The sequence below is a fragment of the Cervus elaphus genome, chromosome 26, assembly GCF_910594005.1.
Source record: "Cervus elaphus chromosome 26, mCerEla1.1, whole genome shotgun sequence".
Taxonomy (NCBI): Eukaryota; Metazoa; Chordata; class Mammalia; order Artiodactyla; family Cervidae; genus Cervus; species Cervus elaphus.
In genome coordinates, this window is record NC_057840.1 from 33,337,733 (window position 1) to 33,364,956 (window position 27,224).

General features: G+C 48.3%; 1 protein-coding gene and 1 pseudogene across 2 annotated transcripts in view; both read right to left on the reverse strand.

Moving 5' to 3' along the window:
* LOC122684487 lies at positions 1 to 8,760 on the reverse strand (annotated as a pseudogene).
* The window catches only part of LOC122684462 (retinoic acid early transcript 1E-like), a 94,122-nt gene extending 73,195 nt beyond the window's left edge, over positions 1 to 20,927 (reverse strand). For both annotated transcript variants that reach the window (XM_043888580.1, XM_043888579.1), the window contains exons 1-2: positions 20,778 to 20,927; positions 19,764 to 19,946 (exon numbers count right to left, since the gene is read on the reverse strand). In XM_043888580.1, the coding sequence (XP_043744515.1) occupies positions 19,764 to 19,860 (97 nt within the window). In that variant the 5' untranslated portion in view covers positions 19,861 to 19,946; positions 20,778 to 20,927. The remainder of the gene's footprint in view (positions 1 to 19,763; positions 19,947 to 20,777) is intronic.
* Between the last annotated feature and the right edge of the window lie 6,297 nt (positions 20,928 to 27,224).

The window sequence follows — 27,224 nt, forward strand, 5'->3', positions numbered from 1 at the left end:
CACTGACTCAATGGAGATGAGTCTGACAGTACTCTTCGAGATACTGAGAGACAGGGAAGCCTCATCTGCTGCAGCCATGTGGCCGCAAAGAGTTGGACACGACTTAACGACTGAACAACAATTCACCATATGTGAACCGCTCAATCAGTGGCCAAAAAGTTACAATTTATCTTCTTTATTTGTAGTAATTCCTGATCTATTCTGAATATGATCCTCTGACAATGGGGAAATAAACCTACTTTTCAAAACAGACATAGTTTGTGTGGTGAAGTCTGGCTCCTCCTTGCAGAGGAGGAGGCATAGAGGAACAGAGCAGAGTCACCACTGAGGGTGCAGATCTCGATGAAATAAACAACGATTTTATTGCTCAAGTTCCAGAATAGATCTTTGGATCCAGGTTATCAGGATACTGTTGGGATCGAGAGCTAGACTGCATGTTACTTTAAGAGCTTTCTTTTTATTCTCCGCTTCCACAATAAATGTAGCTCAATCATCAGTTCTGTTTAATCCCAGAAGGTGGAAAAAAGGTGAAATGTCCTGAGTTGCCTCCTTGATTAGAAAAAGAAGCTTGAAGTATTTATATGTTTTGTAATAGCGAAATACTGACTTGAATATTACTATATGAAATAAAATGACTAAAAGAGACATTCAGACATAATATTTTATTCTGTTGAAAATACTCTGAAGTTGTTTCTCTGCCCGTAGAAAGAACCCTTGAGTCCTGTAATAGCAGATGGCATTTTTCTTCCATTATCATCATTTCCAACAAAGAGATTGCCATACAGAGAAGAATCTGATTTCTCACAAACTAGGAGAAGACAGAAAGTGTCCTGTTTGAGGAGATTTCTTATTCAGGAAGGTGAATATTTCAGTGCAGGGATTCCATCACTTAGCACCAAGAGAAAGAGGCAAAAGAGAATGGGAAGAAAAAAAGAGACTGGGAAGGCTGTTCACCGTATGGCCGGTCAGAAGACAATGAGCATCTGGGTCAGCACAACTGGAAGGCAGACTCTGCATACTGGTCTGATCTCCTGGCTCTAAAGTGTACAGAAAGAGAACAAAGGTGGCCAAGCAAAGACTGAATCCTGAGGCTGACAGAGCACCTGTCAGGGGCTTGATGGGAGCAGCATCCCCTGCAGAGGAGAAAGAGGTATTGGTCCAGAAGGCTGAGGAATCCCATCACTTTCCTGGGGCTGCCACTCCCCAGCCTCCAAGCCCCACCCTCACTAGGGGCTCCTATGTCCTTCACTCCCACCCCTACCCCAGGCCCTGACACCCCCTGCTCAGGCTCAGGACTGGAGCCAGTGAGGAATCAATCTGCTCCCTTCACTCAGGTCCGGATCCTCCCCGAGGGGGGCCTAAAGGACCAGGGAGCAGGTCCCCGGAGGAGGGGCCTTGCTTCCTGACAGCCTTGGGGGGCTGTAGGCAAACCTCCTTCCTTCGCTCCCCTCCAGCCTCTGAGCAGCACACACAGCTCTCAGGACCAGGGTCCCTGCCCGCCATCATTTCCTGGGCCCGCCCAGCTGGGCGCCTCCACCCCAGCTCAGGCCCACCATCCCCAGGCACCTCTGCTCAAGGCAGGGCCACTCAGTGATGGAGGCTCTGGGTCCCAGGAGGCTGGTGACGAGCAGGCCACAGGCTGAGTCAGAACTGCTGCTGCCCCAGGAGCACAGGCCTGGCCTCGCCCCTTCCCATAGTCTCTGTTGTGGGGCTCCTGCCTTGCGTGCTTGGCCCAAGCCACTTCCTGTGAGAACAGGCCTTTGGAGTTGGGTCTGCAAAGGCCTTCCCAGCCCTTCCTCCTGGGCTGAGAGCCCGGCCCCTCTCATCTCAGCCCCTGGGTGGGTCCCCTCCCCGCTGACACGTCATGTGGAGCCCCCATGCTGCTCTCAGCCCCGGGAGTCCTGCCCTCGCCCTGAGCGTCTGCTGTTCTCACACCACCCACCCTGGGCCCTGCCAGCCAGCGGTCTGTGCTCAGTCAGGGGACGTGGCTAAACCCTTTTAACTTCAACAGACCCCCAGGGACCCCCCACTTCCCACTGTCATCTGACACTGAGGTGCTATCAGAACTGAGGCCTGAGCTTGTCTGAGTTCTTGCTCTCAGGTTATATGAGTCTTATTCACCGGCTCATTTCCAGGATGAGGAGGTTCAGTGAGGGTCAGGGGTTGGCTGGGATTTAACTTCCCTGTCCTCACACCAGGCCCTGTGCCCCTGCCTTCCCTCTGACTTCTGCCCTCAGTACCCCTTCTTGTAAAGGATAGAGACTATTATGATGCCCATTATGCAGAAACTGGCTGGAACCCCGACGGCGATCCCTGTGGTGAGATCGATGGCTGTGGCCGTGGGCTGCACTGTAGGGGGGCCCGAGGTCGGTGATGCTGCAAGGAGAGTAAGAGTGATGCCCTTGTCCAGACCCCGAACTCGGCAGATGCCTCCTCACCCCCACCCCGACTCAGGTACCCCTACTGTGCAGACAGTTTACACCCATCACATGGAGGCCCCAGTGACAGGTCCGCAGGTGAGATGGGGGGAAGGGAGGAGCCCAGTCCTCAGGGGCTCTGACAGCTAATGGGGGAGCAAGGTTTCCAACACAGCCACTCAGTCCTGCTGTGACGTCAGAGACGGTAACGTGAGGATGGAGTCCTCAGGAGCTGACAGCAGAGGTGGTGTTGACAGATTTCCAGAAGGAGGATTGGTAACATTTAAAAGAAGACTCTGGAAAGAGGGTACAGTGAGAAATAAATCCCAGAAATCAAAAAGATGTCTACAGGTTTGGGATCAGCAAAAATCCATGTTCAGTCCCAGAAAGGCCTGTGCTGTGAGGAGAGACGTCAGGAGGTGGAAGAGGAAGGAGGATGACAGAGCATCCCCGGGTCATTGGTCTCCCAGGACAACTCACCTCTGATGGATCAGTTTTGCAAACACACACACACAGACACACACACACACAGAGGGGTGGGTCCATGTCACCGTGAGGGGACTGTCACTTTACCTCCCTTCTCACTTACCCGAGGTCTTCAACATTTTCTCCCAGCACACCATGAAATCCTGAAGCCAGGCCGGACAGTCTCCCATGGAGACCTTCTTCAGGAACTCGGTCACAGCTCTGTCATTCTCCCACTTCTCTTTCATCCATCTGCCTCCAGGGTGATCCACTCTCCAGTGTCCATTCTCCGAATCAAAGTGGAGGCTCATTAGTCCATTCAAGCCAAACTGCCAGGATCCACTGATGTGTCTGTCATCCTCACAGCGACATGTCATCCTGGCCTGCAGGGTGAGAGGGTCTGCTCCCACCGTGGGAAAGAAAGAGCTCAGCCTCTGGGCTTGACAGATTCTTTGCCCCGCCTGAGTCCACCTCCCCTGGGTCCACGTCCCCTGGCCTCAGCTAATCTGGCCCTGGCCTCTCATGCAACACTTGCTCTTTCCAATAGACGATTAGGGAAAGACCAACATCCAACAGCATTTTTAAGCCCTGATCTGCTCCTCCTGTACTTGGACTTTCTAACTTACCTGTGACCGTGGGTTTCTCCAGTGTAAAGTCACGCAGATGGTCCCTGATGTCTCTGAGTGTTTCGATCTGTGTACCCCAGGCCGTTATGGTTTTAACTTCTTCTCCCAACAGACTTGTGAATATGATCTTAGCATGACCACAATCATAGGAGAGGAAAACCTCTCCGTCCACCTGGCCTTGAACCTCACACCACGGCTGTCCAGGTCTGGGCTGAGGATCGATGGTGAAGTTACAGGACAGAGAGTGAGCGTCTGTGAAGGCAAACCGCAGAGAGGGTGAGGGTGGGAGAAGAAGACCCGTAGGCCTCCTCCCCCAGGTCTGTGACAGCAGAGGAAGGCTGCGGGCTGGGCTGACAGAGCAGGACCCCCGCCTGCCCCCCACCCCTCACCAGGCACGACTGAGGAAGGCGACGAAGCCTCAGGCAGACAAGAAACCCCACAGCCCTGGATACGCCCCGTTTCCACTCTGCTCACGAGCTCCACCCGGGCATTAACCGACACATACGTTTCCAGGGATGGGCCAGGCTGGTTCAGAAGGAAAGGCCCAAACCCAGAGGATGTCAGGTTCTCTCTGAGTGTCCTGTGGGAGATGCAGAGGGTAAGGGGGCTGTTCCTGAGGAAGTGGGTCACAGCCAGTGGGGGTGTGGGTGGGGAGGATGAGCACAGAACCCAAAGCTGGAGAAGGGAGAGTTTATACTTATGGGTCACTGGGCTTAGCAAGGCCGGGGAGATGCTGCTGATCTCCCACTAGGATGGGACTTGGAAGCCTGGAGAAAGGCCTGGCCCACATGGCACGAAAGAGAAAGTCCAGAACTTCCGAGGCAGGTGGTAGAGGAGGGGATCCAAGGCTCAGAGAAGTGACTCTGCAGGGCGGACACGGTGTGAAAGGGCAGGAGTGTGTGCAGTCCACCAGCTCCATGGGAAAGCCTGATGGACTCTATGGTGTCTGAGAGGAAAACATGGATGAGAAGCATCTGCAATAGCTCAAGGATGACTTTTGCAGAAGATCAGGGATAGTGGTAGGACATGGTGTTCCTGTGGGCTTCCATCAGGAACAGGAATGGAAGTTGCGGAAAAATCAGATTCCAGGTGGGGGTGCTCTAGGTCAGCAGAAAAGAGGTGAAGGGGTCAAAGTGATTAGAGAGTCTCAGCGCCAGCCAGGGCCTGACTGCAGAGAATATGATGCTGGCTCATAGCACAGGGCGATCCTAAAGGCAAACAGATGGGCAGGAACCTAGATACAAACTGTACCATTGAAAGAATTAAAGAGAGACAGAACACAAGGCTGGATGATCAGGAAGCCAAAAGCAGCCATCCCTACCAAACATCTGATCCAGGCCCATTTTCCGGATCTGAGCCAGTTCTTAGATCTAAGCCACCAAAGAGAGAAGCCAAGTTCTAAAGAGGCGGGCCCCTTTATCACCACATCTAGTGTGAAAGTCCTTCCATTCTTTCCCAAAGAGCCACATGGTTATTTGCTGGGGTAAGTGAACCTGCAGAAGCAGAAACTACTCTCACATTCACACTGCACCTAGTGTTTCTAGTATCATGCACAGGAACCGTAGCCTCATCATGGTCCCCCAATTGTTGAAGCAAAGCTTGGAGTACCAGGCCATCAGTGGACAGCACTCCAGGTTCTGCTTACAGTGGTTACCACTGAGTCCACAGACCACACAGCAGTCATTTCACATGCCCTGGACTTGTGACATTCATGGAGACCTGAGTAGCTAGTAAATTAACGTGGGGTGAAGGCTACCGTATTAGTGAATTCCAGATTCAAACTTCAGACCCTACCTTCCCATCCGCCAATAGTCCGTGTACACAATATCCTGGAAAAACACAGAGACAAGTACCAGTCTACAATAGCCCGAGGGCTGCAGGGGTGTGGTCCCTCTCGTATCTCCATTTAACTACCACTGTGGCCTTAGGTTTCCTGGAATGGTACATAAGAAATATTTTGGGCTTCGCAGACCCTACGTCTCTGCTGCAATCTGCTGTCTCAGCACAAAAGCAGTCACAATTGGTGAACAATGAGCATGGCTGGAGCTGCTTCCTGGGCAGATGACCCAGCAGAAACCGTGACATCACAGGTGTCTGTGGTCAGAAAGGTGCTACGTGCCATTTTCTACTTGAAGGCTCATAACACAGACCCCGAGTGTCCTGAAGCTAGGCCATGCCACTTGCAGTGGGGAAAGTCACAGCATTTAAACGTGGCTCCTGGTGTGGTCCTGGGGCCTGGTAGAGATGGGGCCTCTGGTCATGGACTGGGGTTGCCCACCGTGATGTGTGCTCATCAACCCCTAATCATTAGTTCAGGTAGGCCAGCCGTCATAGGATAGAAGTGGCTGTGTGTTTTGGTATAAGCAGGGCCACAGGGAACAAACAAGACCCAACAGCAGCTGGCCTAGATGTGACACTAGAGTTGTTATGTGGCCACTATCCTCTGCTCACATCTGTGGCTTCCCCTATGGCACTTTGGACCAAGGTAGCTACTCTGTAATAAAGGAGAGGGGGGCATTAGCCCATAACTGCTGGACGGTTTTTATTTTCCTAAGAAAAAGGACTGCATGTTGAAGATAAATCATTCCCAAAACTAGTCCAAAAAAGCAAAACTTTAAAGGTGAATCAACTGCATTACCTTGTAGAAGTTAAGAAAATAAAAAGCAGTTGGTAGTAACATTGTTAGTTCAAATATGTGTGTTTAAACAATTTTAAAACTCTTGTAAGAATATACCTATACCTCAAAGGCAACTATGTGTAAAAAATTTACACAAACATTTTCCGTTAAACATAATAAAAGTGATACTGAGAAAGTATTCCACATCATTAAGTCTGTCTTAGAAAGTTGAGATGCTACTCCATTCCTAAGGCATGGTGTTTTGGAAGACAAACGTCCTTCTGCAGTGCTGGGTGATGCATGTGACTGGCTGACTCCAAGTGGGCCTCGACAGGCACCTTCCTCCTGACGCTGGGGGACTGTTAGAGGAGGATCAGACACAGGCCCCCAGGGCTGCATGGACCTCTGTGAGACACTGGGCCCTTTGCTGGAACTGCACCTCTCCTCTGGATCGAAGGCCCAGCACAAGCCATCACATAAATGGTTCATCAGGACAGTTGATAGGCTGGGCTATTTGGTAACCCTCTATCAGGTACTCGGCCACATCAAACGGGTAGATGTCCACTTAGGGCAATGGTCAGAGTCATAAACACCTGGGCTCTTTAGTAGCAGCATGCTGACTTCTTAGTTGTGGCATGCAGGATCCAGTTCCCCCACCAGGGATGGAACCCAGGCCCCTGCATTGGGAGTGTGGAGTCTTAGCCACTGGATCACCAGGCAAGGCTGGAGAACTCATTATTAACCAGACTTTCAAAAGCCATCCATCGATCTCATGTTTTTGTTGTTCCCCAGACAGTGAGAGTCCATGGGGAACAAGACTCTGGAGAGGGACTGGCTTTGCTCTTAACTTGAAGTTATTCAATGACAGAGCTCCTAGGAGCCAGGTCTTTGTGGATGACTTCTTTCTGACCAGGTAGCTCATTCCACAGGCAATCTGAGCAGCCATGTGAACTAGTTTTTATGAGAAGTTGCCTGCAGACTATTGCCCTCTACATATTTGCACTGTCATAAAAACAACTTAATGTACCCCCAGTTCATGTAAGGCAATCCACCATGGACTTTTCCCCTTCTTCTGTTCACATGTAGGTAATAGGAAGATTTCTGTGATGAAGATCTCCTAGCTTACAACTTTCAGGGAGCATCATTGTCACCTGAATTTCAGAAGCTTGATCTCTAACTCTTTTTGCAAATGCTTGTTGCTCTTTATCTGGATCTTTTTCATCTACATAAATCCGATGGAAAGTACACCAAAAGGTACCTTCTTAGAGTACGTCTTTTGAGTTCCTCTCCCTGGATAGATATTTTGATATCATTCACCTTAGCTTTGGCCTCGAAAAGAGTGACACTTCTCAAGTCCTACTCCTCTACTCATAAGGGAGGATAACTGGAGATGGGGGCTGTATTGTTGGGTGTGTTGCCTCTCACATACTGAGACATCTGGGAACGACTGGGACTGAGACAGCCCTTGGGAACTACTGCTGGCGCTGATGGTGTGTTCCAGTTCAATCCTTTTCACACTATGAAGATGCAAATCAGCTAATACTAGTACTACAAGAAATATACCTGGATAGCAAATCCCTAGGCTGATACAAAACACACGTGTAGACACGGCTGGAGCTGCATGTACAGGATCATAAATGGGTTCCTCTGGTGGTCTTTTGTCCAAGACTGAAGTTTTACTTCCTCAATTTCTGGATGGCAACTTTTCCTTCCTTTCAACTCTAATACTGTGAAGCTTTTTAAAGTTACTGTCAAGTTGAACTACATTTACTATCATAACCTCAGAATCTACTTTGCCAGAACAGGACAGCTCGAGCCCAACACTGATAACAGTGAGTGGGAGTCCAGGGATAGGGGGCGCCGGGCGGCAGGCAGCCTAGCGGACCCGAGCGGTACCAGCGGCGGCCTTTGGGATGCGCGTCCCCGGGAGACGGGCCAGCACATCCGTCCAGCTCGGAGCTCCCGTCTCCACCGCCCAGGAGAAGCTCGGCCACCCGCCGCCCCCCACCCCCGCCTGAGCCCGGGATGGCCGCGGAGCTCTCCTCGACCCGGCCGCCCTGCAGGTGTTAACTGATTGGTGATAAAGAGCGCTGGTCCTTCAAGGGCCGACAGCAGTAGGGACCAGAAGGGGCTCTGTGCGCAGATCGCGGGCTTGTGCTTTTCGGGGCGGCTCTGGGTCCCTTCCCCGCGGGGAGGCCGACGGGTCCCAAAGCGCCGGGCTCCAGGACTCCCACTTCCCAAGGGGCGGGCTGGGCCCGGTGGGGCCTCAACAGCTTTCCCTGGAGCGTCCCGGCCCCCTCTTCTCCTAGGGTCACCTCCCAAACTCCCCGCATTACTGCTTCACCCAAGGCACCCCCGTTCTGCCCGGGAGAGCCGGCAAGTAGCCCGTGGGAGCCACCGAGGAGCAAAGTGGCCAGGGGAAGGGAAAGAGGAGGGGCCGGCGGCGCCACCCCGCAAGAAGTTTCGCGAACCCCCGCGCACACCACCACCCTGTTGAGGTCGTAACACACCCATCTTCCCTGTGCCCTCCCGCAGGTTCATCCCCGAACTCACCTCCGGGCGTCCCGCTGAACCAGACAATGAAAAGCAGGACCAGGAAGCCAAGACGGGTCTCGGGGCCACCCATCTCTCTCTTTGCCACTTGGATCTCAATTTTGCAGGAGAGGAGGATGCCAGGTCAGCAGAGCGGATGCTTTAAGGGGAGGTTGCTCTGCACTTCTTGTGGCTGCCTGCGGTCCTCTGACCAGAGGCCTGCGCTGGCGTCGCTGCCTGGTCGGGACTTCCCTGCTTGCTTGCCGCCTGGCTGTTGCCACTGCCTCCTCTTCCCACCCTTGGAGCTGTACTTCAGCTGTGCTTGGGCTGATAGCCAGAATCTTCCTAGTTAGATCATTGTGTCATTTTGCTCTCCCTAATTAATAGAAATTGATCAGAGGTCAGGAAAGAATTTCTGGCAAGAAGCTCATGGAGGGGAGAGCTCAGGGCCTCCTCCTTCCCCATCCTGAGCTTGCCTTGGATGATCACTGACCTTGTCACTGTACTGAGTTTCCTCAGGGTTCTCCACACCATCTTATGGAAACCTGAAGGAACTTTTCAGCCAGCCCAGTTACTGTTTCCGGTGCCAGTTCAGGTGGCAAACTTACTTGATAAATGTCCTCTGTGTCCTGACCATTCCACTGACCTGCTCTTCCCTCATCTCTCTCCCTCTCCTTGGGCTTCCTGAGTCCCAGAGACACAACAATATTGAAATTAAGCCAGTTCATCACTCTGCAAATTTGATTCGGTCCCATTTGTTTATTTTTCCTTCAAAATTTCCATGCCAGTGCATTTTGAAGAAGGATTCTGTTTAATTCCACATGCTGTTTGCCCCTCCCTTTTTTTTGTATAATTGTACAACCTTTGAAAATTACATAGGTTATAATGATCCAGTATTATTTGTCATTCAAAAAACAAAAAACAAAAAAAAAACAACTTTCTCTTCCTCCCAGCAACCATCCAGGAGGAATTAAATTTCCTGAAAGAAGGCCAATTCAAGATGGCTTCTACTCTGGTAGAAACAGAAAACAAAAAGATGAGAAAAAGCAATAAAGAAATGGGTCCTCATCTAACTTATATACCTTTGCACAGCAAAGGAAACCATAGACAAAACAAAAAAGGCAAACTACAGACTGGGAGAAAAGATTTGCAAATGATGCAGCTGACAAGGGCTTAATTTCCAAAATATATGAAAAGCTCTTACAACCCAATAATAAAAACAGGGAACCCAATCAAAGAATAGGCAGAAGATCTAAATAGACATTTCTCCAAAGAAGGCATACACACGGCCAGTAGGCACGTGAAAAGATGCTCAATATCAATATTTATTATTTTTAATTAATTAAAATTTTTATTATATATTGGAGTATATAGTTGATAAAAAATGTGTGTTAGTTTTAGGTGTACAGCAAAGTGATTCAATTATACATATACATGTGACTATTTTCTTTACAAATTCTTTTCCCATTTATGCTATTACAGAATATTGAGCAGAGTTCCCTATGTCACAGAATAAGTCCTTGTTGGTTATCTATTTTAAGTATAGTAGTGAGTATGTGTCAACCCTAACCTCCCAGTTTATCTCTCTCCATCACCTATCACCTCTGGATATATGCCCAGGAGTGGGACTGCTGTATCCTATGGTAGCTCTGAACCTGCCTGCAATGCAGGAGACCTGGGTTTAATCCCTGGGTCAGGAAGATCCCCTGGAGAAGGAAATGGCAACCCACTTCAGTATTCTTGCCTGGAGAATTCCATGGACGGAGAAGCCTGGTGGGCAACAGTCCCTCGGGTGGCAAAAAGTCGGACAGGACTTAGCAACTAAATCACCACCACATGGTAGCCTTGTTTTTAGTTTCGAAAGGAATGTGCATACCATTCTCCAAAGTGTGTGCATCAATTTACATTCCCACCAACAGTGTGGGAGGGTTCCCTTTTCTCCACAGTCTCTCCAGCATTTATTGTTTGTTCAGTTCAGTTCAGTTGCTCAGTCATGTCCGAATATTGTGACCCCACGGACTGCAGCATGCCAGGCTTCCCTGTCCATCACTAAGTCCCGGAGCATCCTCAAAGTCTTAGACTTTTCAGCATGGCCATTCTGACCAGTGTGAGGTTCCCTGAAGGGGGAAGGAGAACAAATGTCAGAGAATGAGGAGTAAAGATAACCTGTCTCAGCCCCAGGGTCCAGGGAACCTAGTGGGCAACAAGGACAGACTTTGGGGACAGAGCAGGGTTGGTGCGCACAGGCCTCGCTGCAGAGGCTTCTCCTGTCGCAAAGCCCCGGCTCTGGTTCGCCTGGGCTCCCACAGCTCAGGGTCCAGTCGTCCAGGGGCAAGTGGGACCTTCCCTGACCAGGGTCAAACCTGTGTCCCCTGCACTGGCAGGCCAATTCCTATCACTGGCCCACCGGAAAGCCCCCGCCACATCTTCTTTATCCATTCATTTGTTGATTGTCATTTAAGCTGCTTTTATGGCGTCTCAATAGCTCAGACCTTAAAGAATCTGCCTGCTATGCGGGAGACCTGGGTTCAGTCCCTGTGTTGGGAAGATCCCCTGGAGGAGGGCATGGCAACCCACTCCAGTATTCCTGCCTGGAGAATCCCATGGACAGAGGAGCCTGGTGGGCCACAGTCCATGGGGTCGCAAAGAGTTGAACATTACTGAGCCCCTAAGCACACACACACATTCTCCTTCCCCTGAGAGTGTCCAGGCCCGGGTTCCCACCTCTGACCCTGGGCCCACAATTCTCCAGCTGAATGGCCTCAGGTTCTGAGTCCTTGCCCCATGTCTCCCCCAGGGTCTGGGTCTGTTCTGAGCAGGCCTTCAAGGCATTAATTCTCCTCCAAGAGAAGCAAGGGTTTGGGCCTGTTACTGTCACAATGAAGGAAAGTCTATTTCTCCAGTGCCCCCGTGGAGCCTCCATCTCACATCAGGGCTGGAGTGACAATGAAGTTGTAGCCAAGTTAAGTGTCTGTGAGAGAACTCAGGTGCTAGCTGGCATGGGGAGTGCTGACTCACTCTTCATGTGCCCTGTAAAATTCGTCTGTTGCAACCTTGGCCCTGAATGTGATGGTTTCGGAAGATGGGTATGTGGGAAGTGTGTGTTCCGTTCAGTTCAGTTCAGTCTCTCAGTCATGTCCGACTCTTTGTGACCTCGTGGACTGAAGCACACCAGGCTTCCCTATCCATCACCAACTCCTGGAGCTTGGTCAAGCTCATGTCCATTGAGTTGGTGATGCTTTTTAATGATCTCATCCTCTGTAGTCCCCTTCTCCTCCTGCCTTCAATCTTTCCCAGCATCAGAGTCTTTTCCAATGAGCCAGTTCTTCACATCAGGTGGCCAAAGTATTGAAACTTCAGCTTCAGCATCATTCCTTCCAAAGAATAATCAGGACTAATTTCTTTTAGGATTGACTGGTTTGACCTCCTTGCAGTCCAAGGGACTCTCAAGACTCTTTTCCAACACCACAGTTCAAAAGCATCTATTCTTTGGCACTCAGCTTCCCACCTGAGCTTCTGGACAGACCTGGGAACACCTGTGATGAGCGACAAGAGATGAGGGAAGGTGCGGAGAAGGGCGACGTGGGGAGGAAGGAGTTGGGGGACAGTGAGGGGTCTGGGCCTGGAGAGGTGGGAGGGGCGCATTGGAGAGTGTTGGGTCCCCTCCCCAACCGGTTGGGCCCCCCACAGGCATCCCTCCCCCTGAGTTGAGTAGGCAGGAGGGGATTGAAGGGAATCCTATTCCTCAGAGGCTCCAAAATGAAAGTCACTCAGTTGTGTCCAACTATACAGTCCATGGAATTCACCAGGCCAGAATACTGGAGTGGGTAGCCTTTCCCTTCTCCAGGGGATCATCCCAATCGAGGAATTGAATCCAAGTCTCCCACATTGCAGGTGGATTCTTTACCAGCTGAGCTATCAGGGGAGGCCCAGGCTGACTAGATGCTGAGGGAGGGAACGCAGTTCAGCCCCTGGGCCTGGGGGAGGCATCAGCTGGTGAAGGCTGGTGACCCCGGTTGACACCTGTCACAAGGCAGATATCTTTGTGTGGTGTTTCCAAGCTAGAAAAAGACAAAGTAAATGACAGGGGTAACAGCTTCTTCCCTGTCCCTGCCAATGTTTGGTTCCCTTGAGACTTCGGGGTGATGATATGCAGGCCAGAGAATCCAGGCCCAGAGAAGGGAGAAGCTGGGGAGCCAGTCACCACTGAGGCCTCTTCAGCACCAGTCCTAACACACTGTTCACCCCACACTCTCCATGCACACCTGTCTTCCCACACTTCAGCCCCAGTTACACACACAAGCCCCCTCAGCGTCCACAGCGCCCTCTGTCACCCACAGCCCCCCTGACTCTCCAGCCTCCCACACAGCCCCCCTCACACACACGTGCTCCCCACACAGGCTTCATGCTTCTCACTCATATCCTTCCACGCTTGCGCACGTCACCCTTCCTGAAACTGTCCATGCAGGTCTCCTCACACCCCCTTCCCTCTGTGCACACCCCACCCGCACCCCCACACACTTTCTTTCACACACAAGTGCCTGCTTGCCTGCCCCACTGGCTCTCCACTCTCTGCAAAGTCACACCGCGTTCCCCTCCCACAGGGACCCTGGCTTCCTCACACTGTCTGTACACACTGCTTCACACAAATTCCACACAGAAGGCTCCCATCTACTTCCGCTGCCATCCAGAAACTTCCCCCTCATGGCCATTTCCCTTCACTCTCCTCCTCCTCTCTGGGTCCCCCAGGGGATCCCCTCCCAGGCCCTCTGCATACGCATACTGTCCACTCCCCTTCTGTCCCAGGCTCACCTGTCCACAGTCACACACACACACACACACACACACACACACACACACACCAAGGGTCCCAACATTCTCACACACTAGTTGTGGTTGCTCCCTACACATCCAACACACTCTTCCCAGCATTCCCTCACTCTCTTCACATTCACCTTCTTATCACAAATTAGTGTCACTGCCCCACACACACCTAAGTGGGAAATGGCAGCCCACTCCAGTATTCCTTTGTGGAGAATCCCATGGACGGAGGAGCCGGGAGGGCCACAGTGCACAGGGTCGCAAAGAGTCAGACATGACTGAGCAGCTAACACAGTCACTCCTCTCTTCTGCCCTCCTCCTCTCACGCTTACCCACTCTCTCTGTCTCTCTCTCACACACACACACAGTCACACTGACCAGTTCTCCCCAAGATACTGGGCCTTCCAGCTGCCCCAAAGCCACACACAGCTCAGGGTGGTTCTGGGAAGGGGCTGGCTGCCAGGACTCTGCCCCAGGGCTGAGCCAGAAATTTTAGGTCTCTGTCTGGGTCCTACCTGGAAAGGTGCCTTCTCCTTTTTAATGCTCCAGCCCCATATCTAAAACTACTCACCAAACATGCCCCTACTGGCATACAGACCCGAGCCCCCACGAACAGTCACCTTCATGCATTAATCGACCTAAAATGAACATTTGTGTATTGTGCTAAATAGAAATCCTTTATAGTTACAGGATTAGCCACTTCTTCCATTGTCATATATTGCATCAGTGTCATGTATTGCATCGCTGGTATTTCCTACCTCGTCCACTAGGTGTCATGTTGTAGACGTCCCTGGGTCTGTTTCTTGGCTCTTTTCTAAAACTGCTCTCCTGCCTTCCTTCTTGCTCACCAGTTCCCTTTGCGCTGGGAATGCAGCCTAAGCCCCCGCAGGCTTGGCTGGGACAGTGAAGTCGTCATAAAGAATTACCACAAACGCTATGGCTTGAAACAACCAAAATTTATTCTTTCAAGGTTGTGAGGGTTAGAAGTCAGAAATCAAGGTGTCAGTAGGGCCCTCTCTGAAGGCTCTAAGGGAGGCTCCATCTTGTCTCTTCCTGACTACTGGTGGTTGCATGGAGAAGGAAATGGCAACCCACCCCAGTATTCTTGCCTGGAGAATCCCATGGACAGAGGAGCCTGGTGGGCTGCAGTCCATGGGGCTGCAAAGAGGCGGACACGACCGAGGGACCGTGCACAGCTCTGTGGTTCCCGGAAACCCTTGGCGTTGCGGAGCTCGTGTCTATTTCTGTCCTTCCATGACACTCTTCTCGTGGGTCTTGTCTCCCTGTATCCGTCTCTTCTTTGCATGTCCACATTTCTCTCTCCTGGTAAAGGCACCAGTCACTGGATTAGAGCCCACCCTAATCCACCCTGGCCTCACCTTGGTTGGATTACATCTGCACACACCCTATTTCCAGGTGAGGTCTCCTTCACCTAATGGTAAGGACTTCAACACATTTGAGCCCCTAAAATAAAGGACCTTCCATAAACATTCATGTGATTCTCATTTGGCAAAAAACGTACAATGTATAATTGAATTATCTGCATCACTGAATATATTCCTGACAGGAGAAAACTTCAAGTTTGTCCAGACATTAATGAAAACTGAAAGGTTAAAATTTTTTCCGATCTTTTCTTCTCATCCTGGTATGAATGTATGAGCTCAAACATCCCCTTGTTTTAAGCATTGTTTTAGGTGTTTCTGAGGTCAGGAGTCTTCTCTGTTAGCAAGTTCACTGTAGTTACTCTAAGTGGGAAATATTAATCCAAGAGTTAATTCTCTTCAGTTTTGCTGTGCATGAGCTAGTTTAGAGCACCTGATAAGGGTCCATCTAGGTGGTGGATAGTCCTTTAAATAATATCTTTTCCAGCATGCATAATTTCCTGGTTGTGAGTCATGGAACATCTAATCTTCATCCATAAATTACTGAGATTTAGAATCGAGCTCAGAATGTCTTTTTAATAACTCAGTAAGGGGCTTCCCTGGTGGCTCCTTGGTGATGAATCTGCCTGCCAATGCAGGAGACGTGAGTTCAATCCCTGTCCGGGAAGATCCCACATGCTGCAAATCAACTAAGCTCATGGGCCACGAGTCCTGAGGCTGTGCTCTGGAGCCTGGGGAAGCATCTACTGAGCCTGTGTGCCCAACTCCTGAAGCCCGCAGCCTGGAGCCTGCGCTCTGCTACTAGAAAAGCCATCACAGGGAGCTGCTCTTGCACCGTAACTAGAGAGCAGCAACTAGAGAAAGCCAACACACAGCAATGAGGACCCAGCACAGCCAGAAATAAATACATCTTAAAAAAATAATTCAGTTAAACTTGACAATAATGGAACACAACAAAAAGGAGTATTCTTTTGTGTCCAGCACTTGCCTCTCAAATCTTTTTTATGAGGCTTCTATGGTTTTACTGTGGTAATTTATTCTTTGTTTATTGGGTTATAGTGTTCCATTTATGGCTATATCACAGTTTATCCTTTCTTTTGTCCTGGATACATTTTTACGCATTAACATGTCAGTATGTTAATACATATATTAATCTACATGATAATTTAACTGGTAGACTCATACTTTTGTATACATCTAAGCAGTTAGCACTTGACTATGGTTTCTGCGTATGTATTAGTCTGCTAGGTCTCTAAAGAAAAGCTATTGTTCTATACTCAGAACATGAAATATGACACCAAAATGTGGGTTTTAGAAAGTCTGCTCCAGGAACCAGGACTCCAACCAAACGTATACTTCCTACTGTATCACAATACAGACTGTCACCACACACCACCGATTGAGTGGTTTCAACAAGACTTCCTGGAAGTGAGGATTTTATCACATGAATTGAGAAGAACACAATCAGCCCATAAAACCATGTGGTAACTTAACTATACATGAAAGTGAGTGTGAACACATAAATTATGTCTCATTAAATCACATAAGTATATCCCTAATGCATTACCCTCTTAAGAGAATTTTTAAAATGCCAACCCCCGCCCCCCGCCCTGATTCCACCCCACATGAAGGGAAGTCTGATGGAAAGAATAGAACTAGAAGTCTTAACTGATTTTGAGCAAATATTTGACTTTTCGCAAATCCTCAAAATGACCAAGTCAATACATCTTAAAGGCCCATCAACAGTCGTGGAAAGTGAAGGAATTCTTAAGCATGAGCTTCTTTAGCTTCTTGTTAAACCCCACTCTGAGCAGAAGGTCATGTATTAGATCAACAGCCAGATTGTCATCAAGGGTCAGTTTTTGCCACCCAGAGTTGGTTTAATATTGTACCTTCTCATAGTCCAGGGAGAAACATCCAGATGATGGAATAGCTGTTAGAACATTGGGGGAAATGTTGAACTAGATAATGCTATCATCAGAGAACAAAAGGTTTTTTTCATCAAAGGGCTGGGAAAGCCTGAGTGAGATCTCAGGACAACACCCCACCTCACCATGTCTACATCTTGTACCCAGTGCCCCCACAGGAGAAGACACTTGTTTTCATCCCCACTCCCACTGCACTGTCCTGCTGCCCACACCAGCCTCTTCCACCCCAACAACAGAGTGCTCCCAACCCTACAGGGAAGTGTGGGGGCCCAAGACCAAGAGAGAACATCATCTAGGTAAAGATGGGTCCAGTGGACAGGGCCTTGGTGAGACCCGAGGCTCACCTCTCCCAAGTCCTGACCAGAACAAACCTGCCTAGGAGCCAGAGGCCAGCCAGTTTCTCACCTGCTGTGGTCCCTGATTTCTTCATAAGATTCATGACGATGAACCAACTAGAACTAACTGGGTGATGATCAATAGGATAATGCAAGTGACCAAACGGATGGATGCAGACTGGCTGATATCTGGGGCCATTATTAGTGGTTCTAAAATGACAAAGCAAAAGCCTTGTCAAATCTAAGAATACACCTTCCTCAGCACCTGCTGTCCTTAGACAGCACACGTTCCCCATATAGTTACTGACTCAGGTGAAGCCACTCTGCAGGTCCGGGTGTGGAAAGACAAATGGGCTTGTGCTCTGTCATCGTGGAGCTAATATTTCTCCTGAGTTGTGTTAGTTGCTCAGTCATGTCCGACCCTTTACGAGCTCATGGACTGGAGCCCACCAGGCTCCTCTGTCTATGGGATTCTCCAGGCAAGAATACTGGAGTGGGTTGCCATTTCCTACTCCAGGGGATCTTCCCAACCCAGGAATTGAACCCGGTTCTCCTGCCTTGCAGGCAGATTCTTTACTGTCTGAGTCACTGGGACAGCAAATGTCCATCTGATTACCTTTCAGGTGGACATGTTTATTGTGAGGAGTCCTTTTTGAGGAGGACACATTGGGGGTATTTAATTCTGTCTGGGAAGGGATAAGGGCTTCATTAAGTGACATTAGAGTTGGTTAAAGTATCAGTACAACCGAGGGGAGAGAAGGCCTGGAAACATAATGCATATATAGTTCGGGGACCATTGAGCAGTGCCGGGGGTCTGGGTCATTGGTTAATGAGGAAGGGGGCTCCTGTGCTGAGGGAGGTGGGCTGGGAAAGGAGGATGCTGGCAAGTTCTGTGCTATGCCCATCACTGACTCTCCAGACAGGAAGTCCACCAAGAGATCAGTCACTCTCTCCATCCATCATATTTTCAGTTGCACAAACATATGTGCTCATATCCACACATGAAGGCACTAGACCTTTGAAGAGAGCTACCACCTCCCCCACACCCAACTCAGTTACCTGTGGCTCTGGGAGCAGCATGTTCTCCCAGTGTTCCAGGAATTCCCTAAGCCAATAACTGCAGTCTCCCGTTGAGATCTTCCTGAAATACTCTGCCAGTTCCTGGTTGTTCTCCCACTCCTCCTTGAGGCCTGTGGCTCCAGGATCGATGACTGTCCAGGTTATGCTCATGGTGTCAAGGAGGAGGGCTGTCTGTCCATTGAGGCTGAAGAGCAAGGACCCACCAGAGCATTGCTCGGCTTCACGCTGACACCACAGCCTGACCTGCAGGGAGGGAGGACCTGCACCCCTCACACAGTGAATCCTTCTGAACTGTCCACAGTCCATCCTCCCCAGTCAGTAAAGTGTGTCTGCACATCTAGCGGCCTGTGGTCTTCTGACCATGACCTCCCCCTCTTACCCATCAGGTCCACCGGGTCTCTAAGGCTGGATCACATTCAGTCTTTTCACAGAAAGGACCTCCCTGCACGCACTCCGCCCCTACCCCTCTCTTGCTGTCTCCAGCTCCCCACCCCCTCCCATACTTACCCCTCATCTCCTTTTTGTCCAGTTTGATGACAGGCAGGACCATCCTGAGCTCTCTTCCTGTTTCTCCCAGCATTTGGCTCAGTTCAGTCCACGCTTTGGTGTCGTTTACCTCCTCCCCCAGGAAACCCAAAGGTCTGACCTTGTTCCTGTCACTGTCAAACTGGAGGAAAGGCTTTGTGTCCACGGAGCCCTGGACTTGACACCAGGGCTGGCCCGGTCTGGACTGTTTTTTGACAGTGAGGTCAAGGCACAGAGAGTGGGCATCTGTGAGAGAAAACCACAGGTGCGTCTGGGATATTCCCCTCCAGGGCCTGGTTGCAGAAGGAGGGGTCTCTATCCCAGACCCCCTCCTCTGCTGCATCCTCAGTCCTGTCTCACCTTTAACTGTCTGAGCTTTAGTTAAACACTTTGATGCCACCGTGGATCTTTTCTGTCCATGTACTAGTAGTAGAAAGATTTCTCTGATATATGGTGGCTCAGGCAGTAAAGAATCTGCCCGCAATGCAGGAGACCCAGGTTCAAACCCCTGGAGAAGGAAATGGCAATCCACTCCAGGATTCTTGCCTGGAGAATGGACAGAGGAGCCTGGCAGACTACAGTCCAGCGTAGGGTGTCAAAGAGTCAGACACACCTACGTGACTAAGCAGGCACACGCCAGCTTGTGAGGTAGCAAAATAGAAGACAGTGTCTGCTTTCTAGAGACTTAAAATCTATCTGAACAGACAAGACTTTCAACAGAATGGGAACAAACATGTCATAGGACACATTGCACATTATCGATGGGTCCCTAGGCATTGGGAAAGTTTTACTGGAGTAGGAGGTGGGACTTGCCAGGAGAGGGAAAGCTGCTACAGGAGAACAGGCCCAGGCACGCTGCCTTGGGCGGGGTCCCGGAAGGCAGGGTGTCACCTCCTGGGCAGCCAGTCCAGCCAAACCACACCCTCACCATCCTAAGAGCAGGTGGACAGGCGCCCACCAGGGTGGAGCCCCTTCCCTCCCCGTTTTCTCACATCCCCCACTCCCGCACCAGAGCCCCAGATCCAGGACACTCACTGCCCAGAGTCTTCCCAGCTTCAGTCAGCAGCAGTATCAGCAAAAGATGACCTGTGGTGTGAGACAGTGACTTTCCTCCCTGCAGTTTTAGGAGCATGACCAGAAAACATAGCCTGGGGTGTGTCTATACCTCTGCCTCCTGGCACCGCCCAAAGCCTTCAGTCCTAGACTGAGGAAGCCCTGCTGAAAAACAAGAAAAGTAACACTCAGGCCCAGGAAGTATTTCTCAAGTTTCAAATGTAATTACTCATTAAAAAAAAACATACTCATGACATTACAAAGCCAAATTCACTTTGAACAACTATCCTGCCTCCAAAAAAGCCCTTTTCTGGTGTGAGCAAGAAAAGCCCACGTTTTGTTGGCTCTCCTGCTCACTCCATGAGCCACTTCCTCCTCACATCTTTGAACTCACTTCCTCCTCACCCCCGCCCCACCGCCGCTGCCGTCTCCTGCTCAGTTGTCCCTTCTTTTCTCCTCCATCCACTTTCCATCCTAACCTTTCTCTGTGATGATTACGATTCACTCCATGTTAGTCACTCAGTCGTGTCCGACTCTGCGACCCCCTGGACTGTAGAGCCCGCCAGACTCCTCTGTCCATGGGATTCTCCAGGCAAGAATACTGGAGTGGCTTGTCATTCCCTTCTGTTAATCAAACCAGCAGCGGCCGATCCCCCCCAGGTCTGCCATATCGGAGGAGGGTGTGCAAGAGTCCAATCGTCCTGTTGGAGCCGAGCTCCAGAATAGTCGGTAATTTATTACCGTTTGCTCATCCGCAAGTTGCAAAGTCTTCCTAGGGCCCCGGAAGAGCAAGCTCACCGCCAAACATTGACGGATTTTCCCGAGTCAAGCAGCAGCGGCCCCTCCCGCCTTTCCCAGCCCCCTCCCCTGCGCTACGCGTCTCCCGCAGGATGTCAGCCGCGCAGGTGGCTCAACCTCGCGTTCTCCCGGGTGTTGGCTTCGGGGTGGCGGGAGAAGACAGAACATTTGGGGGAGCCGCCCTGGGTTCGTTCTCACCGCCCACTCCTCCTCCGCACCCGGCTCCTGCGATCGGCGGGACGCGGTTCTCGCTTGCCCGGTCCAGCCAAGGTCTCTCTAGCGCAGGTTGAAACTCTACAGTTCGCAACCACAAGAGACGTTCCGAAACTCTCCTCGGGGTTTTCTGTTTGAATCGCTCTTTGAATCTCGGCCAGACGCCCCGCGGCCCCGGCTCGAGGGAGCTCGGCCGGCGGCGTTCGGAGCAGCGTCGCTGGAGCGGGGATCCGCGGGCGGGCGCGGCGGAGGTGCCGCGCTAGCGGGACGGCGCCCCCGGGAGGCCCGCCCGGCCCGCGAGTGAGTCTCTGTAAGGAAGTGCCCGGGGTGCGGGGTGATGACGAGGCTCTTTCCGGTAAGCCGGAGTGACTTCGGACGCGGGACTTGGGACGGGGGTGCCGGCCGAGGAGCCACGGGCGACTTCTCGGTCCTGCGGGGGCCGAGGTTCCCGGCGCTCGGGCCCCGCCACTCTCTTCTCTCTACTATCCTCTCCTGCGGGTCCGAAAGCGATTCTTCCCTGGCCACCTGACCAGCTGCCACAAGTCAGTCCTTCTTGGATGGCATTCCTTATAAGGGCAGCTAAATAAAGAGATGAGGTAAATAAAATACATGGCACCAGGCCATTTATTCTTCCCACTGTTCCATTACTCCCACCGCCCTTCCAGGAGGTCTGTGATCAAGTCTGGGACATGTCCGAAGGCTAGGGCATCACCCCGCCTCTCTAGGGACAGCCCCTCTCTGCTCCTCCCCACGGTGGTTCCACGTTCACCTTGAACCTCCAGGGTCCCAGGCTGGGGGACCCTGCACCCCTAATTTCACACTGCCTCCCACAGGGAATGTCTGTTGTGTATTGGTTTGATCTGATTTCAATTCCGCTTGCTTTTGACTTAAATGAAGTCGATCTACTTCTTTATGACTTAAATGAAATGTTCTAGTCCACTTGTTTTTAACAAAAACAAAAAAGTTAGTTTTTCATGGTAAAGTTATTTTGAGACTAGAATGATGTAAGATGTGGCAGAGTGTCATTGAATCCGTTGTGGTTCATAAGCACTTTTTAGATCACCTGCCATGGGTCCTCGCTGGGAGCTAGTCCAGAGAACACACACATTATGGAGTGTGAGTTCTTTATCTATTCTAGATGTCAGTCACTTCCCAGATATCTGTGCGCTGGTTCTCGTGTTCAGTCGCTCCTTTGTCTTTGACTCTTTGCGACCCTATGGTTGTAGACCCTCAGACTCCCCTGTCCATGAGATTTGCCAGGCAAGAATACTGGAGTGAGTTGCTATGTCCTCCTCCAGGGAATCTTCCTGTTCTGGGATCGAACTTGTGTCTCCTGAATTGGCAGGCTGATTCTTACCAATGAGCCACCTGGGAAGCCCTACCAGACAAATGACTTGTAAATATCTTCTCTCATTGAAGATAGTCTTTTCACTTTCTTCATGGTATCCTTTAAAATGCAATTTTTAAAAAAAATTTTGAAAGTCTTTTTTTTCCTGTTGTCATTTGTGTCTATATTGTATTTTAGAAGATTTCTTCCAAATGCAAAGGCAAAGATTCACTCATCTTTTCTTCTAAGACTTTCATAGCTTTAGCTCTTCAGTGTATGTCTCTGATCCATTTTGAGTTAATTTTGTATATGGTGTAAGGAGGCGGGTCAACCTCATTCTTTTGCATGTGACTGTCCAGTTGCCCCAGCACCTTTGGCTGAAAACACTCTTCTTTGCCCAGGACTTGACTTGGTAGCCCCTTGAAAATCAATTGACCCTTGTCAACTTAAAAAATAGTCACAACCTAAAAGTTGAGAGCCGTGTTATATTTGGTGGAAATTTTTAAGACATAAGTCTGGGAAGTAGCATCTGAAGTAGCCTCAAGAGAACTCTTCGAGAAGGCGGCGGGGAGGAGTCAGGTTATGTAGCAGTTTGCAACAAAGGGCAGGTAGTCTGAACATCCAAAGTATTTTTGTAAATTAAAGAAAACCAGATATCTCAAGGAATTTAGTGTTTTCCTATACATGGGAAGATGCAAGAGTTTGGGCTCACTGAAATCATTCCTTTCATGTGCATCTCAGCTCTCAGAGGCCAATTGTCTGTGTTTTCACCTTCCCAGTTCCTCAGGGCTCCCAGTAGCAAGGGGCTGCAGCCTGATTCCTGCCATATCACAGGTGTTCTTTTCCCTCCTGAGTACTCTGGAGGGCTGGAATCGCTGATGACTGTGACATCCTTGTTTACTGACATAACAGGAAATGTTCCGTTTTTCAGTCCTTTCCCTTGGTCAGAAAGTTGACCAATATTTGGGAGACATTTCATGACCAATTTTGGTCCCACGGTGCTGAGAGGCTCATCCCAGGTCAGGTGAAAGTTTTCATTGATATATCACTCCAGGTATTAGTTTCTGGATTAGACCCATTGATAGACAATGAGAGATTTTCTGGATCCTCTGTCTTTTAACCTATTGTGTTCCAGGAGATAGTTCCCTTCTTTTCTTTTCCCATACCTAGAGTCACACTATTATAATTAGAGGTCACATACAGAACTAAATATTTGATTAATTGTTTTAAGTCACTGTTACATTTGTTGATTATACACTCTAAGAGACAACAATCTTATAAAATAGACAGAATATAAGTAATGTAGCTGTTAACAGCAAGATTGACAGAGTCATAGTGTAGTAGAGACACAGGCATAAACAATTTGGAAACGAAAAATAAAACAAAGATTAGTATCACTAGTTGTAATCAAGTTGCAATAAACCATCAAATTCATAGGAGAGCTAGCTGGAGAATCCAAATTTTGCCAGAATCAGGTAGAGAGAAAAAGTTAAATGTTTTATCTTTCTTTACAAAGGCTTAATATATCAACTTGTGACAGGATCAGAGAAAAAGGTTTACCGGAAAACAGAGTCAAGTTAGTATGTTTCCTAAAATCAAAGTTATACATTATATTTATCGATTTATTTAGTCTCATGTACTTAATTCCTATTGATCTGCAGGAATTAGTCAGATTTTCTATTATAGTGTGCCATTTGTTACCCAGTTTAGTGGCATTACCTAAAGGTTATCAGAAACTTACATTTGTTTAAACAGGTTCTTTTTATGAGTCTTTTTGAAAATCTCTATTTTGTACAAGCAATGTAAAATTATAATAGTCTATGAAGGACAAATTTAAAATAGTATAGTTAAAAAATTGAATACAATGTAATTAGCAGGAAACTTGGATATTTCTGTAACTTATAACCTTTTAGGATAATAACTAGAATTATGACTGATACCATTATATTAGGACATATCAGATGTTAGGGATAAGTTTTGGAATATCTATATTAATGACATTTATCTATACATTGCAACCTAAAGTTTACCTTCAATAACTTGACAATGTTTTGAATTAAAAATAAACTTAATTTAGTATTTCTCTCTGAGATGTCTCAGAGATGTTTTTTTGAAGCATCCCTGAGTCAACTGGAGGCTAAAGGAGCTTTAGTTAGATTTTGCTATTTGGGAAGTTTGTTAGAAATATTTTAAAAAAGTTTTAAAACAGAGCAGGATCATAGGTGACTGAAACAGCACTTACTCACTTCGCCAAAGTCACAAAGCAGTGAAAGCAAACATGGCTGACGTAAGGGCGCAGACCCCGCGCGGTCTGCCCTTGAGCAGGAGCGCTCTGAGCAGAGAGAAAGGACCCAGCCTCGTGTCAGCTTCCTCGACAGACCCATTTAGGTAGCTTCAATCTAAGTGTTGTTCATCCTAACTATGTATCAACTTTTTTCCTCCTCAGGGTTCCTTTGCATAATCTCTCATCACTGTCTGTATTCATCCTGTCTCTCATTTTTCCATCTAAATATGATCAACCAGCTAATTTTTTTCCTCCAGAAAGTTACTTCTTCCTATATACTGAAATGTTACTGTATTATTCCTTATAGCTTTACTGACATGTTTAAATTAGAATCCTCAACACTTAAAACCTTAGTTTTTAGTAAAAGCTAAGAATTAAGCAATGAATTGTCTTTCACACTGGCATTTTATAGACTGGTTATCATAAACACCAGGGATAAGTTTTTAAAACTTTTGTTCTCATAGACAACACCTCGATGTGATACCAACATTTTTATTGATATTTCTAAATACCTTTAGTTTTTTTTAATCTAGTAATTGATGTCTCAGTATCTTTTATTCAATAAACTTTTGTCACTTAAATTAACACAGTTCTAGGACTTTCAGTCAGTCAGTCATTTCAGTTGCTCAGTCGTGTCCAACTCTTTGTGACCCCATGGACTGCAGCATGCCAGGCTTCCCTGTCCATCACCAACTCCTGGAGCTTGACAAACTCAGTTATCAAATATCTAGGAAGATTATTTTAAGCAGACATTTCTAAAATATAATTATTTTTAAGAGTTTATCCCAATGATTTTTTTTTCTTTTTTGTATCCCAATGATTTTATCTCATTTACATTTACTTTCAGATTTCATCATATCAAGTCATTTTTCTTATAACAGATCTAGTAAGGTCTTATGTATTAAATCTAGGTACAATAAGGAGTTACATAATTTTGATGACTCTTGACATATCTAAATCAATTAGATAAACAAACAAACATTAATACCAGATAGCAACTTAATATTGAATATTTCCCAGTTCACATGAACCTGAAAGTTACTTTAGCCACTGTCTTTAAATGTAACTGCTCTTTATTAAAATTAAATAGAGTTATTTATAAATCTAATTTTGATAAAACTTTTTAGAAGTAGAGATATCTCATATGTATAATGTGTACACAGAAATATACAGGTGAAACCACAGATCTCATAGCTTCACTTAAAAGCTTAACCATTGGATTGGGAATACATGTAAATCCATGGCTGATTCATATCAATGTATGACAAAACCCACTGGAAAAAAATAATAATAATAATATGATGGATTAAAAAAAAAAAAAAAGCTTAACCATTAATCGGGTATTACGATATAACCTTATTAGTTTACAAAGAACAGCTGAAGTACATTTACGTTGTTTGCTCAGATGACCAAAGCTTTGCTATCTGTAAGGTTTGGTTACGAGAACATTCCCAGCACTTTTAACTTTAAAGCCGCCACTTTCCCCCCTTGGTTTCAGGTCATGTCTGATGGAGCTAATCTGGCTCAGTCTCAGTCCTTGCAGCTTGTATTTACATTTTGGTTTGTAAGAGATTTCTAAGAGAAAGCCAGTTGCTTTTATAGTTTTCCAAAGAACAGTTCTGTCACCTAAAGATATGAAAATCAGTGATAAGATCTTTAACGAAACTGAAATGTCTTTTACTGTTTTAGAACTTTAGAGTTTAACTTACCATGCCTTCAAAGGTTTATATAAAGTATTTAGCAAAGGTCCTTTTGAGTTTACAAATTAGACCCAAAGCAAAATTACTAGTTTTATGAGTCCTTGTATGTTAGTTCCCAGTTTGTTTGTTTTTTTACTTGTATGGCTCAGGTAACAGTATTGGTTAGTACATTTAGTTATTATCTCCTAGGTGACAATCTATATCTCTTATCTTATAATACGGGGCAGAAGAACTATTCTCCAGTGAAATATGTCTATCCCATAGTATAATTAAACAAGAGATTTAACCATTTTCCATAAATCTATTTAAATATACCAATTTTATATACTTTTATCTAAATTCCATTAACTTTTATACCTTTTAACTTTAGTTTCTATCGTTATTGTTCAGTTGCTCAGTCGTACCCGACTCTTTGTGACCCCATGGACTGCAGCCCACCAGGCTCCTCTGTCCATGAGATTTTCCAGGCAAGGATACTGGAGTGGGTTGCCATTTCCTGCTCCAGGGGATCTTCCCAATCCAGGGATCGAACCTGGGTCTCCTGCACTGCAGGCAGATTCTCTACCAACTGAGCTACAAGGGGAGTCCCCTGGGTATCTCCCATATGTACATGAGGTGTACATGTTAATAAACTTAGCCACTTGATGCAAGGAACTGACTCATTGGAAAAGACCCTGATGCTGAGAAAGAATGAAGGCGGGAGAAGGGGACTAGAGAGGATGAGACGGTTGGATGGCATCACCGACTCAGTGGACATGAGTTTGAGTAAACTGCAGGAGTTGGTGATGGACAGGGAGGCCTGGCATGCTGCAGTCCATGGGGTCGCAAAGAGTCGGACACGACTGAGCCACTGAACTGAACTGAATTGAAGGAACAAGAGCGTTGCGGTCTCTTGTAACCAGTGCCTCGGGCGCCCAGTGTAAACAGTTGGGTCGGCTGATTTACAGTAAAGCGGGCGCGTGAGTGAGGGTGCCCGTGTGACCGCAAGAGTGCCCCTCCCCGACCCTTGCGCGGAGCCTCCCTGCTGTCACGTCTAGGAAACCAGGGGCGGGGCCTGTCGGCGGAGCGGCTGCCCAGGCAGTCAGCGCAGAGGGGGAGGTCCAGACGCAGCTGCCGGCTAG